General features: G+C 39.1%; 5 protein-coding genes across 6 annotated transcripts; 3 read left to right on the top strand and 2 right to left on the bottom strand.

Annotated features, from left to right (window-relative positions):
• Positions 1–21: 21 nt before the first annotated feature.
• Positions 22–1,395, bottom strand: LOC110852236 (mediator of RNA polymerase II transcription subunit 29). Of its 2 annotated transcripts, none has more exons than XM_022100248.2 (4): positions 1,059–1,395; positions 632–989; positions 482–566; positions 22–411 (listed from the first exon to the last, which is right to left on the bottom strand). In XM_022100248.2, exons 2-4 carry the CDS (start codon positions 982–984, stop codon positions 226–228), a joined length of 624 nt encoding a protein of 207 aa, XP_021955940.1. In that variant the 5' UTR covers positions 985–989; positions 1,059–1,395; the 3' UTR covers positions 22–225. The 2 variants fall into 2 exon arrangements, with proteins under 2 accessions (XP_021955940.1, XP_021955939.1); XM_022100247.2 differs by having other exon boundaries at positions 33–411; positions 632–993; positions 1,059–1,371.
• An 885-nt stretch (positions 1,396–2,280) lies between these two features.
• On the top strand, positions 2,281–3,336 carry LOC110852061. The gene is made up of 4 exons (XM_022100033.2): positions 2,281–2,439; positions 2,518–2,593; positions 2,711–2,824; positions 2,909–3,336. Exons 1-4 carry the CDS (start codon positions 2,437–2,439, stop codon positions 3,022–3,024), a joined length of 309 nt encoding a protein of 102 aa, XP_021955725.1. The 5' UTR covers positions 2,281–2,436; the 3' UTR covers positions 3,025–3,336.
• Positions 3,337–4,827: 1,491 nt separating this feature from the next.
• LOC110852425 (troponin C) lies at positions 4,828–5,776 on the bottom strand. Its single transcript, XM_022100494.2, has 4 exons — positions 5,624–5,776; positions 5,508–5,538; positions 5,277–5,420; positions 4,828–5,178 (listed from the first exon to the last, which is right to left on the bottom strand). The coding sequence occupies exons 1-4, from the start codon at positions 5,624–5,626 to the stop codon at positions 5,048–5,050; spliced, it is 309 nt and encodes a 102-aa protein (XP_021956186.1). The 5' UTR covers positions 5,627–5,776; the 3' UTR covers positions 4,828–5,047.
• Positions 5,777–7,213: 1,437 nt separating this feature from the next.
• Positions 7,214–8,038, top strand: LOC110852475. Its single transcript, XM_022100561.2, has 4 exons — positions 7,214–7,348; positions 7,434–7,464; positions 7,587–7,730; positions 7,810–8,038. Exons 1-4 carry the CDS (start codon positions 7,346–7,348, stop codon positions 7,938–7,940), a joined length of 309 nt encoding a protein of 102 aa, XP_021956253.1. The 5' UTR covers positions 7,214–7,345; the 3' UTR covers positions 7,941–8,038.
• Positions 8,039–8,115: 77 nt separating this feature from the next.
• LOC110851872 (GATOR complex protein NPRL3) lies at positions 8,116–10,983 on the top strand. Its single transcript, XM_022099797.2, has 7 exons — positions 8,116–8,650; positions 8,741–9,019; positions 9,148–9,282; positions 9,382–9,583; positions 9,666–9,721; positions 9,807–10,252; positions 10,339–10,983. Exons 1-7 carry the CDS (start codon positions 8,235–8,237, stop codon positions 10,974–10,976), a joined length of 2,172 nt encoding a protein of 723 aa, XP_021955489.1. The 5' UTR covers positions 8,116–8,234; the 3' UTR covers positions 10,977–10,983.
• Positions 10,984–13,079: the final 2,096 nt, after the last annotated feature.

The raw sequence follows: 13,079 nt of genomic DNA, 5'->3' as shown, positions 1-13,079 counted from the left end.
CTGAAATGCTTCTGGAAATGATCAACTGCAAATAAAGGATATACTCACATCCTTATTTATTTTTAAAACATTTTAGCATATAACGTGGACATGATAAAAGTTAAAGTTAGTTAGTATAGTGAGACACCCCAGATAATTACAGGGTTATATGCTTTACACTATTTAATATATAAAATTGTTTGCAAAAAACAAATTAATAAATATTGTGGGATTATTTATGAAGTGTCATTCAGTCAACTTTTGAGCAGCTTCAGCCAAAGTATCATGAATTTCCTTGGCATACGCGATTTGACCCTTGACCACGCTAATGTACTGTGGATAGGTCAGACCATCTACTCTGCTTAAGGCCACCGGTGTCTGCAAATATCGCTGAGAACAGATCCCTTGGTTGATGCACTCGATTGATGTTTTCTGTTCATACGCGAATTATAAAAACAATAAATTCTGGTAAATTGAATTGGTGCAAATGAGGTATACTCACCAAATTCACCTCCATTTGATCACAGAGAGTAAAAAATTCTTCTAGTGTGCGGTCAAACCTGGTAACGTCAAATTCAACTGGTTTCCTATATGATGAAGGTAATTTCAATTTAATTCCGGTTTAGCAAATTATTTAAATAGTTTCACGTACGATCCACTGTCAACCATGTTATTGGCATAAATGGCACTGGCCCCAGTCCGAAGTATATTACTGAGGGACTCCTTAATAGGAACAACTAGAGATTTGGCCTTTGAGATGTTGTCCATTCGTCCTTGTTCTGGGTGAACTTGTTGTTGATGTGGGTGGTGCGGACCTCCAGGATGAGGCGGTTGTCCAGGGTGTGGCTGCGGACCTGGTGGTTGTTGAGCTGCGTGTGGAATCATGGGGCCAGGAGGCGGTGGACCTTGTGAAGGATGTGGCGACGGACCACCCATTTGCTGCTGCTGGTTCATGTTCATCTGCTGGTGCATCATAGGTGGACCACCACCGCTGGGCATCGACATCCTATCTGACTTAATCAACAGACAACTTATTAATGCGAAATTATTCATTAAATGTAAAAAAAAAATCAACTTACTTGATATTAGTCGATGTACGGAAATAAATATCGCAAGACCTGTCAAGTCCGATGTTTACAAATAATTGGACAGGTAAAGATTAAAAAAAACACTTCCTGGTTAAAGTAATGAAAACTTGTTTATCCACACTAAATTAATTAATTTGTTAAAGACTTTAAAACGTGGGACTCTAGAAAAGAAAACAAACATTGAACATCGGCTTTGTGTGTTGTGAACAAATCGAGATTTCCTGCCAACAACCTGAGCTTGAGACGAACTAATGCATTACATTTATATACTAATCTAAGATTACATTATACTGAAATGCTTAAATGCCTAAAATATGTACATCCGATTAAAAAAATTTCCACAAATGCAGAATTTTCTGAATTTTAGAAATTACGCTAATAGATGCTATAGATGATAGCCTTATTACTAGACCTGTCATTACATTCCGGGTACAGACGAGGTAACGACGCATACTTAATAAGCATCAGAGAAATACTAAATATAGATTATAGATAATTCAATTACTATACTTATCATTCCCTTCCTACATAGCCTCAACCTCATCCTCAGCTTGTCTTTACTTACATTACATGGAAGGTCATCGGAAAATAGACATGCAAAAGTGCATACAGAAAAAGAAATTGCGTTCTCACGACCCGCAATGTCACCTTTCCCGGAGGATATAAGAAAATGATATCCATTATATGATCGCTTCGTCGCTTCGTCCCATCGTCGCCTTTGTGCATGTACGGCTGTCTGGGCATGCTAAATACATGATTATTGGTTGTATAAGGACTAGGAGTAAGTTTCCCTTCTAGATCAACTATTTCGAGCGACGTGGCCATAACAAAGAGTTGTACGAACGGATAATGATGTTTACATCTTATGTGCCAAATTCTTTACCGCAAGTTCGATTTTAAGGGAAACTCCATATTGCCTAATTTCCTTGTCTTTTTGGAGACTTGGGTACATGGATGAGTGGTGTTTATGGACCTTACCCGTCTTTACGTTTCTGGGATGACTCATGAAGATATGCTTGAGTCGTGCAAATGGATACATACCGTAAATTGCATTTCTGTTTTAAAAGGAGTTGAAGTCAACTGGAATTGATTATATGGATAAAATGACAATGCGGGTATTTTACGGATAAGCTGGGGGGAAGCAAATCCAAAGTTAAAGTCACCTTCACTTGAACCCCACAGAGAGGCAGGGAAACATTGAGCATTGGATGTAAACAACTTGTCCGGACATATATAAACCAGAGTGGAGAAAATTCTCCGCAGTAGCGTCCCGGAAACTGATCGAGAGAGAGGAATCTTATACAAACCCGAATCTTCTTACACAAAACTACGCACTTTGTAAAGCGTGCTGAATAACTATATAGTAGAAATGGTAAGTTTTTGATTTTCTCAAAAATTTACATGCACAAAGTGAACCATCTTTTTAGACCATACTTTTTATTTGTAACAGGCTGAGGAATTTGAGAAATATGCAGTGTTGAAAAACATGTTTCGGCGTAAATCGAGCACCGAGTACACTGGAGCTGGTAATAAAATAACAAACGGCGATATAATTACATACATACACGGTTCAATAGTGTGCAGATTTTTTGTTGAATTGTTGTTGGTATTAAGTGACAGTAAATCCGTAACCATTATTTCAGGCGGCTTCAAAGAAATTGTGACCGAGAACCAAGCATCGACCCTGCTCGATGAGATGGGTGCACACGTCGACAAAGTTGAGTTGCACAAGAAAATTGAATCAATGGCTCCTGAAAGTGAGTTATAGCAATATCTTCGATATTTTGTTCAAAAGCGTTACTTTAAGTGATAATTACTCATATGCATGCATTATTATGCAGGCCATGGGAAGCTGACTTTCGACCAGTATACGAAACTGTGTGACCAATTTGTTAAAGATCCTACGGCCACACCCTCTGCGATGGAATTTCATAGCTTCAACGATTTCGAATCGTAGAAAATTCGCCACGTTTGAAGAATTGTATTTTCTCTTGTTTTATAACTTTTACAATTTAGTATTGTGACTCGTCTTTTAAGCATTGAATCTCCAGACTTACTAGAAACTAGGAATTTTAGCTCATATTCATATTACGCTTTATTGGTAGATTTGTTGTTATTGTACAAATAGAATTTAAAAGTTATTGCATATTAAGATTTAGAGGAGATCAGGCAACTGGAGTATATGTAGAATTATGTACATCTGCCACTTCTACTGATTTCTAGAAGTTTATGAAATAAAAGTTGTTGTTATTTTTTTGGGGTCTGACAATTGCAAAGTCTGACATGTGGATATTTTAATAATATGTATGCCTCCTACATAACTAATATATGAGGAACCCTTCTAGAGAACGTGTCCTATTATGAGAAATTGCGTGAGGGATTAAGTCTGGTGAAACTTGGTTAAAATGTGAAATCATTTCATCTGTTTTATAATAATTCACAGAATTCGCAACTCGCATTCAATAACCAAACACAACTGACCAACCAACCAGCCAAGGAGTGAATTCGCATTTCATAAGTCGATAATTCTGAACTAGAATGACTTGCAAAGTGAATTCAGAAAGAATTAAGAATAAATATTTCATTTCATTTTCCTTCCTGTCAATTTTTGTTTGAATTTCATGATATTCACGTTACACTAAACAAACTCAATCGTGCACTTCATCATCATCTTCATTCATTCCGTTTATAGTACCAACCAATAATACATTGCCCAGCTACGTATACATGCTGCATAAATGGCATACGACTCGTCGTATCTTATGTATGGCAAAATTATCACGTGCATATACAATTCGCAAAACTATCTCTCAATTTTTGACCAATTTCTTTCCACAACAAGATTTCAAATGTGCATTATGAAGTATTTTGCACCCACCAACGACGCGTCGTACTACATACATGCATACGAACGTACGTGCTATTATGTCATGCATAGGAATTGCTATGCATAATTTGAGGCTATAAATATGAAGGCGACACAAATTAAGAGCGCACTTTATACCCAACCGTTTACCAATTAAAGTTTCCTTGAACCTGCCGTGTTCTTGTATGTGGTAAGTTTCCCAAATTAACCTTTTTTGATAAAGTGCTTATTATTTTGAACGATTTTATTTTCATACTCATTCGACGCATTCTTATTACGTGAGGACATGCAGATGCGGAAACTACTTCACTTATCGTTGGCCTCATTCGGCCTCCTGCTGCTCCTCTGGACGTGCGTGGACCTTGCCGACGCGACGAAGAAGGGGGGTGGTCGCATCATAATTATTCAGACGGGGGGGTGGGGAGGAGGGGGCGGTCACGGTGGGGGCGGCGGAGGCTGGGGACATCATCATCACGACCACCATCACAAACACCAACGTGAGAAAAACACTGGACTTAAACTTATTAGATTTAGATTTAATTTCTAAGCTAATAACTGATCACATTTCTAGACTCCGGAGGTTGGGGAGGAGGAGGAGGAGGTGAGAATTTAGCATTGGTCACCGACATAATATAGCATTGTTTGTTGTAAAAGATATACTAAAATACTTTGTTAACTTGCAAAATTTGTAAAATACTTGGTTTTTGTTCCCAATTAGGTGGCGGATGGGGTTGGGGAGGAGGTATTTTGATCTTGTGATTTAATTTAACAACATTGACAGCTTACGGCCCTTTGTTACTCACCTTCTAGCATTTGATATTGCAATTCATTTATTTTATTTTATTAGGCGGTGGAGGTGGCGGATGGGGATGGAAAAAATGAGCACAGTTCAACTTCCAATAAACTGTATTTTATTGTTTTTGTACCAAAAGTTAGAAACAAATAAACTTCATTTTTTGAGGAGCGAGTCACGAAGGGAGAGATTTCAATTGTGTGTAAATTTTTTATAGCAATTATGTAACTACCAAGCATATTATTGATCTCGATCATGATTGCATTATCGTGGGTTAGCTTGTGGGTGGATGGTTCAATGCATTTCATATCGCTGGTGTATTTACGTCGCTTCCGGGAAGTCGCCAGGACGAACAAGCTTCTTGTGAGAAAAGTCATTGCTTTCTCTTCTCACCTGTTTGAGTAGAAAGTGAAGGGAAATTCGGGAGAAAGCGTCAAAATCTAGACCGCTCCCTGTAAAAAAACAACACCAAAACTCTGTTGAACTTCAATAGGGCATCCACACCCACACCTTCTCCCCTCATGACAAGTTAATTAGATTTCAGCCGTACCATTCGTGTCCTCGTCGTCGACCAACTCCTTCAGCTCGGTCTCGTTGTAGTTCAACTCTGGATTGAGTGAGCGGAGAAGCGTGGGCATTTGGTAGCCACGCACCACACCCCGTCGCTCGTGGTTGTTGAAGATCTTCTCCAAAACTGCAATTTAATTTTGGCATAATTTAATTCCAATTAGTTAATTTTTATCCATTAAATTAAAACAAGTGGATTAATGGTGAGACTTACGAGTTTGCGACTCCTTGCGAACTTTGAACTCCTGCAAAATTGAGATTTTTATTACACTTTGAGTTCAAACAAGTCTGAGGATCTCTTGATTAGCAATAATAATTCTAGTCTCTTACCATTTCTGATTGATAGAGATTGATGTGACGACTTGTCTCAAGGATGAGGACAGTTAAGAGTTAGTGAAAGTGATGCTTTCTAGGAATACTCGTCACTTGTGTTTGTTGTGTTGGGCTGAGAAATGAAATGATTAATGAGCTGAGAAGCGCTCCCACTTATATACGCACCAGAAGATGCAGATCGTCAGTGTCGTCTTCTCTGTCCGGCCAGGTTTCCTTCCTGTCAATCTCCTCCAACGCGTCACATTCAGCAATTTCCATGTTTTTTTTTGCTAGAGAGGAGTCAGAATGGAGACGAAAAATGAGCACGTTGTGTAGGACGATGGCATATCTGGCAATGTGCCTCTGGCCGGGGAGAAAGATGATAAGCCAAAGGGTCATAATATTCATATTCATGCGGAGCAAGAGAGAGAGGCAGATGCTGATTGAAATGTTATTACTGCTTCCGGTACAAATACTCATTAACTCACAAACATCGCAGATATGTACATCAAAAAAGTGCACTCTGTCTGTGAGCTCTATTTTTACGTACATTTAATAATCCTTACATCAATACAAGCAAATCGCGACAACAGTCCGTCAGTATACACATTTATTGCACACGTCTTATGGCATGAGTATTATTGATTTATGACTCAATACTTTTTTTAATATTTCGCTGCTCTTTTATCAATCAATCGATTGAATTTACATTTATTAGGAGCTTTTCGCAACGGATTTGTAAAAGGAGTTCGTTCTCAGTGAAAGTGAAAAGTACAAAGTTTATTGGCCCGAAAATCGACAAAGCTATTATTACCAGATTATTATGAGACTTCATAAGCACAATATGTACATTTGGCAGGACAGTGTTCCACTTTTTTCTTGGTTGAAGATCAATGAAAACAGAAGAGGAGTCAGAGTTAGTCACACCGGGCTGCAGCATAAAATTGACAGATTTCCTCAATGTGTGAATGATTTGTTTTTTAAGAATAAGTAAACAGGATATTTTTGGCACAACGAAACTAAGTGTCTGGTGGTTATCCTCAGCCAGGTCTTCGTCGTAAACAGTCACGTTATTATTTGCAAATGAGGTGTCCGGGTTAATAATCTGTTCCCTTTCCCCATCAATCCATCTATATTCATACTTACACAAGCATTTCCGGATTGCCAATCTGACCGGCTATCACTCCGTGCATGTCTCATTGTTGGACACTTTTCCCTCATCCGTAGTGCATGGAATATGTATAAGATCACCAAGAACGCCTCCAAAACGGTAAATGAACTCCATCAGTTAGCTTTTTCTTGGTTCTCATGATAGATTGTTTCTGCCAAACTTTTGTCATTTTTTAAAGGGAAATGTCACCTCACAGCAAACTTGGCCTGGTGATGACGACGTTACAAGCTAATCCTTAACACGTATAGATAAGTAGTTACTGCATATATGTACTTAGATTAATACACATTGTATAATAATTTAGACCCAACGACGGCACTGACCTCTTGACAAACTGCATCCGATAATTATAGGTCTTGTCGGCAGAAAAGCATTGATCTCTGAATGCAACAAACTTTTGACTAAAATCTATTTTTATGTGTCCGTTTATTTTACCCAGTCCGTCATTTCTTCTTTGTGTATAAAAGGGCACATAAAGTTGAGACACAGCATCAGTACTCACAACTCCTTTGCATAATAAGCAACCAACTCTACCTAAACAAACACCAATCACCTTAACCAGAAACGAGATGGTAAGCTTTACACTTATTAAACAGGCGAGAAAAGTTTACAAGAATATTTTTATAATAGCACAAATTTTTGTCTGAATATTTCCAGGAATTCAAAGTTCGAAAGGAATCTGAAACCTGTAAGTCAAGATCTATACTTTGAAATTATTGGAAGCTTAGCTAGGATCAGTCTCAACTTGCCTCCTCTCTCAATTCATAACAGAATCCTTAATTCTTAAAATTTCTTTTTGCCCTGTTGCAGTGATGGAGAAAGTTTTCCACGCCCACGAGCGCCGGGGGTGTGTTCGGGGTTACCAGATCGCATCAATGCTGAGGTCCCTTCATCCAGAGTTGCAGGTCGACCCAGAAGAACTTAAGATGCAAATTAACGCCAACGACCCCGAGGGTAAGAAATTGGAGGGGAGATGATTTCAGTCTAATTAATTATAAATGCGCATTGTCTAATGTTCCTGTTTCAAATACAGGTGCTGGGAACTTTGACTTTGAAAACTTCAACCGAGTGGCGATGCATTTTCTGCTCAAGGAACGACGACGAGACAGCGACGGCTTCATTCACAAGCATAACATTGGCCTGAACGACTTTCCATCAGTCTGAAGACGTGGAATTAGAATATCCTTCCTTCTCCAGTACCTTTTGTCTCATACTTTACAACTTTCTCAATAAAATTATAGGATTTTAACACAAATCTCAAATTCTCATCTGCCCAGTGTCTGCTCTACCTCTCATCCTCAGCTCATTTGCCCCATAAATTCGACCACTCGGAGCGGGACACGATTTGCATACTTGTTCCACCTCACAGTCATCATAAACATCGTCATAAAATCATACTTGAATTACGATATCGGCACTTAACTACAAATAGCAGCAGTGGGTGGTGCCGTTTAGAAAATGGCGACCAGCTCCACACCCAACTCTAACCCCCCTTCCTCTTCGGGCACTTCCGTCATGAACCCGCTGAGCATCATCCTTGTCAAGAATGGAAGCAAAGGTGATCGTCTTTTGTTCCGATATCCGTACAAAATTCCATTAAGCCAACGTGGGGCTGATAGCTCGCTCACTCCCGATGGCAACAATCTAGCGCCAAGGAGGCGGCGCAAGGTGAGCTGTGACGTCATCGTTCCACGTCGCCCAGCTCCGACAAGTCTCCACGCCCTGGATTCCTTGGCCGTGGAGACCTCATTTGAGTCCTCCTTCCTAAGCCCTCTTCGAGACGGTCGAAGTGCAAGTATTAATGCACGACCAATAATGCGAAAAACATCCCGCACCTCACCCGCCGGTCTACTCTTCTCCAATCTACGCCGAAGGTTAGGCATGTGTAAATAATGACAATTTGATTTTGGTAAATATAATATAAATAAATCTAAAGTTTGAAATATCTGGCAATTCTATTACAGCCCGGGAGTAAGCATGGACAAGTCCGTGGTGTCAAACACGACGAATGACATATTCATCGATGATGAGGAACACAATCGAAGCGACATGGACAAGTTTACTCCAGCGGAAGGAGCCAAAATGTTGAACGAGTTGAGTGATAAGGATTTATCAAACTTGCTCGCCGTGGGGTCAGATCTTTCGGAAAGAAAGTTTGAGCTCAAGTTGAATTATATACGATTCGTGGGACATCCAACGTTGATGCAACATCCGAAATTGTATAGGAATATGGCTCAGCAGGGGTGAGAGGAACTTTGAAATTTTGATTTAAAATAATTTTGACCCGGATCACGAACATGAGTATAAATATACATAAATATAAATATATATATGTAATTATAAATACATTTAAGTATATAAATATTTCCAGACTGCAAACATCCGTGAAACTGTTTCACATTGTTTTCTGCCTCAACGCCGTGGCTAGTCATTCCATTGTCAAATGTTTTCACGATTTAAGCAAGCGACTCGGAATTGCATTAAGACATGAGGAATATCGATGCCTGTAAGAATGAACATTATTCTTATGTTATTATTTACTTATGCCCTATCCATTAATTCCTTATGCATGCCTAAATAATATCTTAACCTATTGTTCTTGTAGCTATTTGACACAAGAGTTCAAGAAAATTGTGGCCATCCACGACGAACTCTGCACTTTAGAACCAGACGATCAAAATGATCCAGAGGGACGTATCAAACTCAAGAACAGAATGTTTGATGAAATTGTATCCAAAAGCAAACTTGCGAGGATGATCAAATACATATACAACGATGTTGTTGAGAAAGGGAGGACATTCATGAGGGTATTTTTCCAATTGTACCAATTAGAGTTTTGCGTATTTAAATTATATCAAAATATATGTAACTTAAATTAATTCTCTTTAGGTGAATGGGTGGATTCAAATAAGCTTTTGTCTACCGCAAAAGATTCACATTTTAAAGTAATTATTCAGTACAAAATCTGTCAGTTTTCATCCGACGACGAATAAGTTGTTTGTCTATAATTGTAATTTAATAATTGTTTAGATACAGAGAAGATCAATCTACTCCCCTCGTAGAACCAGAAGCTATTCACAAATGTCTTGAGGCCATTCGTCCATATCATGCCATTCTTTTATTGGTTGAACCCGATGATTTAACTGACACTTTGTTACTCGACGCGTCTTCCACCATCTCCAGACTCCTTCAAGTCTATTCTCCTTTGAAGAGTCTGCAAACGCTGGCAGCAGATGCAGATCTGACCTTATCACAAACAGTAGAAATTGCTTCTCACTTGGTTTATTGGGCTCAAGCTACGGTTATTTATCCCCTTTGCGAGTCAAATATCTACGTCGTTTCTCCAGACATTCCCATTACCTCCGAAGGACTAGTGAAAGAATTTACTGAACGCTTTCCGGGATTGTCTTTGGCACAAACACTAGCCGACTTTTCCTTGCCCATGCCATTGGGGGAAAGAATTAATCCGGTTCTTGGTATGCTTTATTGTATTTATATTAAAAAATAGATTTCTATAAGTATGTTATGTCAGTTGCACTCATATATTACTTTTTATTCGCAGGGGGCAGTTTCTTCCAAGCCCAGCAAGTATCTCTGGTCATTTGGATGCTCAAATATCACTTACTCATCCACCTTTACACATATGTCTACCTCACGACGTATTTTGATGGCACACTTATGGATAGTGGAGATAGTGGAGTCGACTATTTATCCGCTTACACCGGAAACGTTGACGGAACCACCAGCTTAAACATTAGACCATTTGAAGTGGACGAGGACGAGGTGACAGCCAGTGACAGCTTTTCGGAAACTGCGCTGGACGATGTCAACATTATCAACAATGATCCTTCTGGTATAGACAAGGACGATAAACGACCCGATTCAATGCCAGCTACTCCAAACACCACGACATCCGAACACGTCGTCAACACTAATATTCCGGTCGGAGATACGTTTCCCGAGCTGAACGAGGCGGTTAGAAGAGCCGTTAGTTTGGTGAAAGCCCCTCTCACTGTTCAAGACGTTCGCCTGTTTTCCAGACTTTCAAAATATTTCACGGGCGACTTTCACCTCGAAGAAATCATGTACAGGGAGAATGTTCGCAGATCACAACTCATGCTTTTACTGGACAAGTTTAGAGATGTACTTATCACCATTGAGAAAGAAGATTCCGAAATAAACTTTTTCCAACTTTCGTAATGCGAAATTTTAATATTTATTATAATTATGTTCCATTGCCCAGAGATGTTCGTTGTACAACACTAGCATATTTCACATGTGTATCAATAAGGTCAGCTTATAGACATAGTCTTCGTCTTCTTTTGACAATCGGAGGAAACGCCCGGAGCCCGGTTCACAGGTGCATTGAAAACAAATTGTTATTTAACATAACATTAAGTACTTACATAATTCAGTGGCAGGGTAAAGGTGAGATTGTCGTCTTATTACAAGGCAAGGGGCAGGTGTACTCGAATAATTTTTATCCCAAGAATTTTCTATGCATGTATGTTTGACTGCATGATGAAACCTGATTTTTGCACAATTAGATTTCCACAAGTTTCACACTGACAACAATAGATTTTGCAGTGCATACTGCATAGGCTAGGCTCATTTTTTGCACATTCATGATGCAGCCAGTCCCGTTGGTCTAATCCAGTTATTGTTCACAATTTCATATAGTGCACGTTGGGGGACTTGTTATGGTTTCGCTGTAATTTAAATCTGTTACAATCGAGTGGACCCTTACACAGGTTTGATCAAGCGACACCAAGTGTTAATTAGTCCGTGTAAAAAATAAATGCATTTTGCATCCTTCTGCTCCATTGCTCTTCAACCTATATTGTGCATCAAAGAAACTTGTAGGGCATCATTCTGCATGAATCTGCAGTGTCAGTACAGCCGATCTTCTTGACATCCACGCAGCAGTACATTCATAGTAGCTAAATTTAAATAGCCGTTAAGTATAAGATTCGTCAACAATGGGTTTAAAGTCGTCTTCGAAATGTATGTAAATACGAAATTTGAGCCTGTTTGCATAACAATCCCGTCGTCTCGGAGCAACAGATATTCTGTTGAGTCATTAACCAGCCAAAAGTAAAGCATTGGAAGCATTTTATTTGAAACTAGATGCACTGAAATAATGTGCGACTACACGAACGAACCAACCACGTCAACCACACTCTGCAGAGTCCTCTGAGCCCTGGTGGCGTTGCTGTGCAAGTTGACTTTTAAGATTTATTGACGTCTCTCTTGAACAAAAAGTTTCCCTTTTAACAGCAGAAAACTCGACTCCTGAATAATCGCGAGGCTTCTTCTTTCCGTGTTTTACTTAATTCTGCTGATTTCCGTCTTGTTTGTTGTACTTGTGTGATTTGCATAATAGTCTCCCCCTGCGCCATTCTGACCGAACAATGGCAGAGCAAACTCCAACCAAGCAAAAATACTCCAAGAAATCAATGGGTTTCATTCTCGCTTTAATTTAAATAGATTAATTCTTTGGCCAACCAGTAATGCGAACGTGAGGTTTCGCTCTAAAATGCGAATTATTTTCACACACCGAGGAAAATCTGTGGTGTGGTCAGTCTCCCTTCACTTTGATGCCATTTAGTATTTTGGTACATGAGGAAATACCACTTTGCTTCACAATGAGGAGAATTTGCTCAAGAGATTTAAAGATCTGCCAGCCTTTTAGCCACTCGGAATGTTTTACTTTCGCATGGAACTCACCAAAAAACTGTTCTCTTTGTCAGATAACGGTGGCGTCCATTGTATAAATTGCCAACTATGATTTTGGGCTGATTCTCACAAATGTTGTTTTTGTCAGTGTTCCAAACTTGGATTCAAAACATTTGATGATTTCTCGTGAATGAGGTTCTCATTTGCTTACCCTCGGGTTGTTTGCACTGGGAGAAGTTTTCTCATTTCTGATTGAAATTATAGCACGCTCGCTTGTTTGTAACCTTCGCAGAGGAAGGATGCATATTAATTTGACAGGTGTCATCTTCATTAGCTTTTTAGCTTGTTAAGCATTTATGAGTACAAGACACAAATTTGCTAGTTTTCTATGCACAATGCATGCTTAACACGTTGTATACAAAGATACATATGTATTCATAAGTGACAGCTGAATATAATTTTGTTTCGAGACACGCTGATTTGTCCTTTATTCCCGTAACAGATAAACACACACAGCAAATGAATGAAATGAGTGTAAAAGTATCAAAAATAGCTCCCATCATTAAATCCAATCTAAACAAACTTTAAATACCAATTTAATTGCTTCTCGTCCTGCATAATTTGCTC

This window comes from Folsomia candida, unplaced genomic scaffold (genome assembly GCF_002217175.1).
Source record: "Folsomia candida strain VU population unplaced genomic scaffold, ASM221717v1 Fcan01_Sc007, whole genome shotgun sequence".
NCBI lineage: Eukaryota > Metazoa > Arthropoda > Collembola > Entomobryomorpha > Isotomidae > Folsomia > Folsomia candida.
This window is presented reverse-complemented; position numbering and strand designations above follow the sequence as displayed.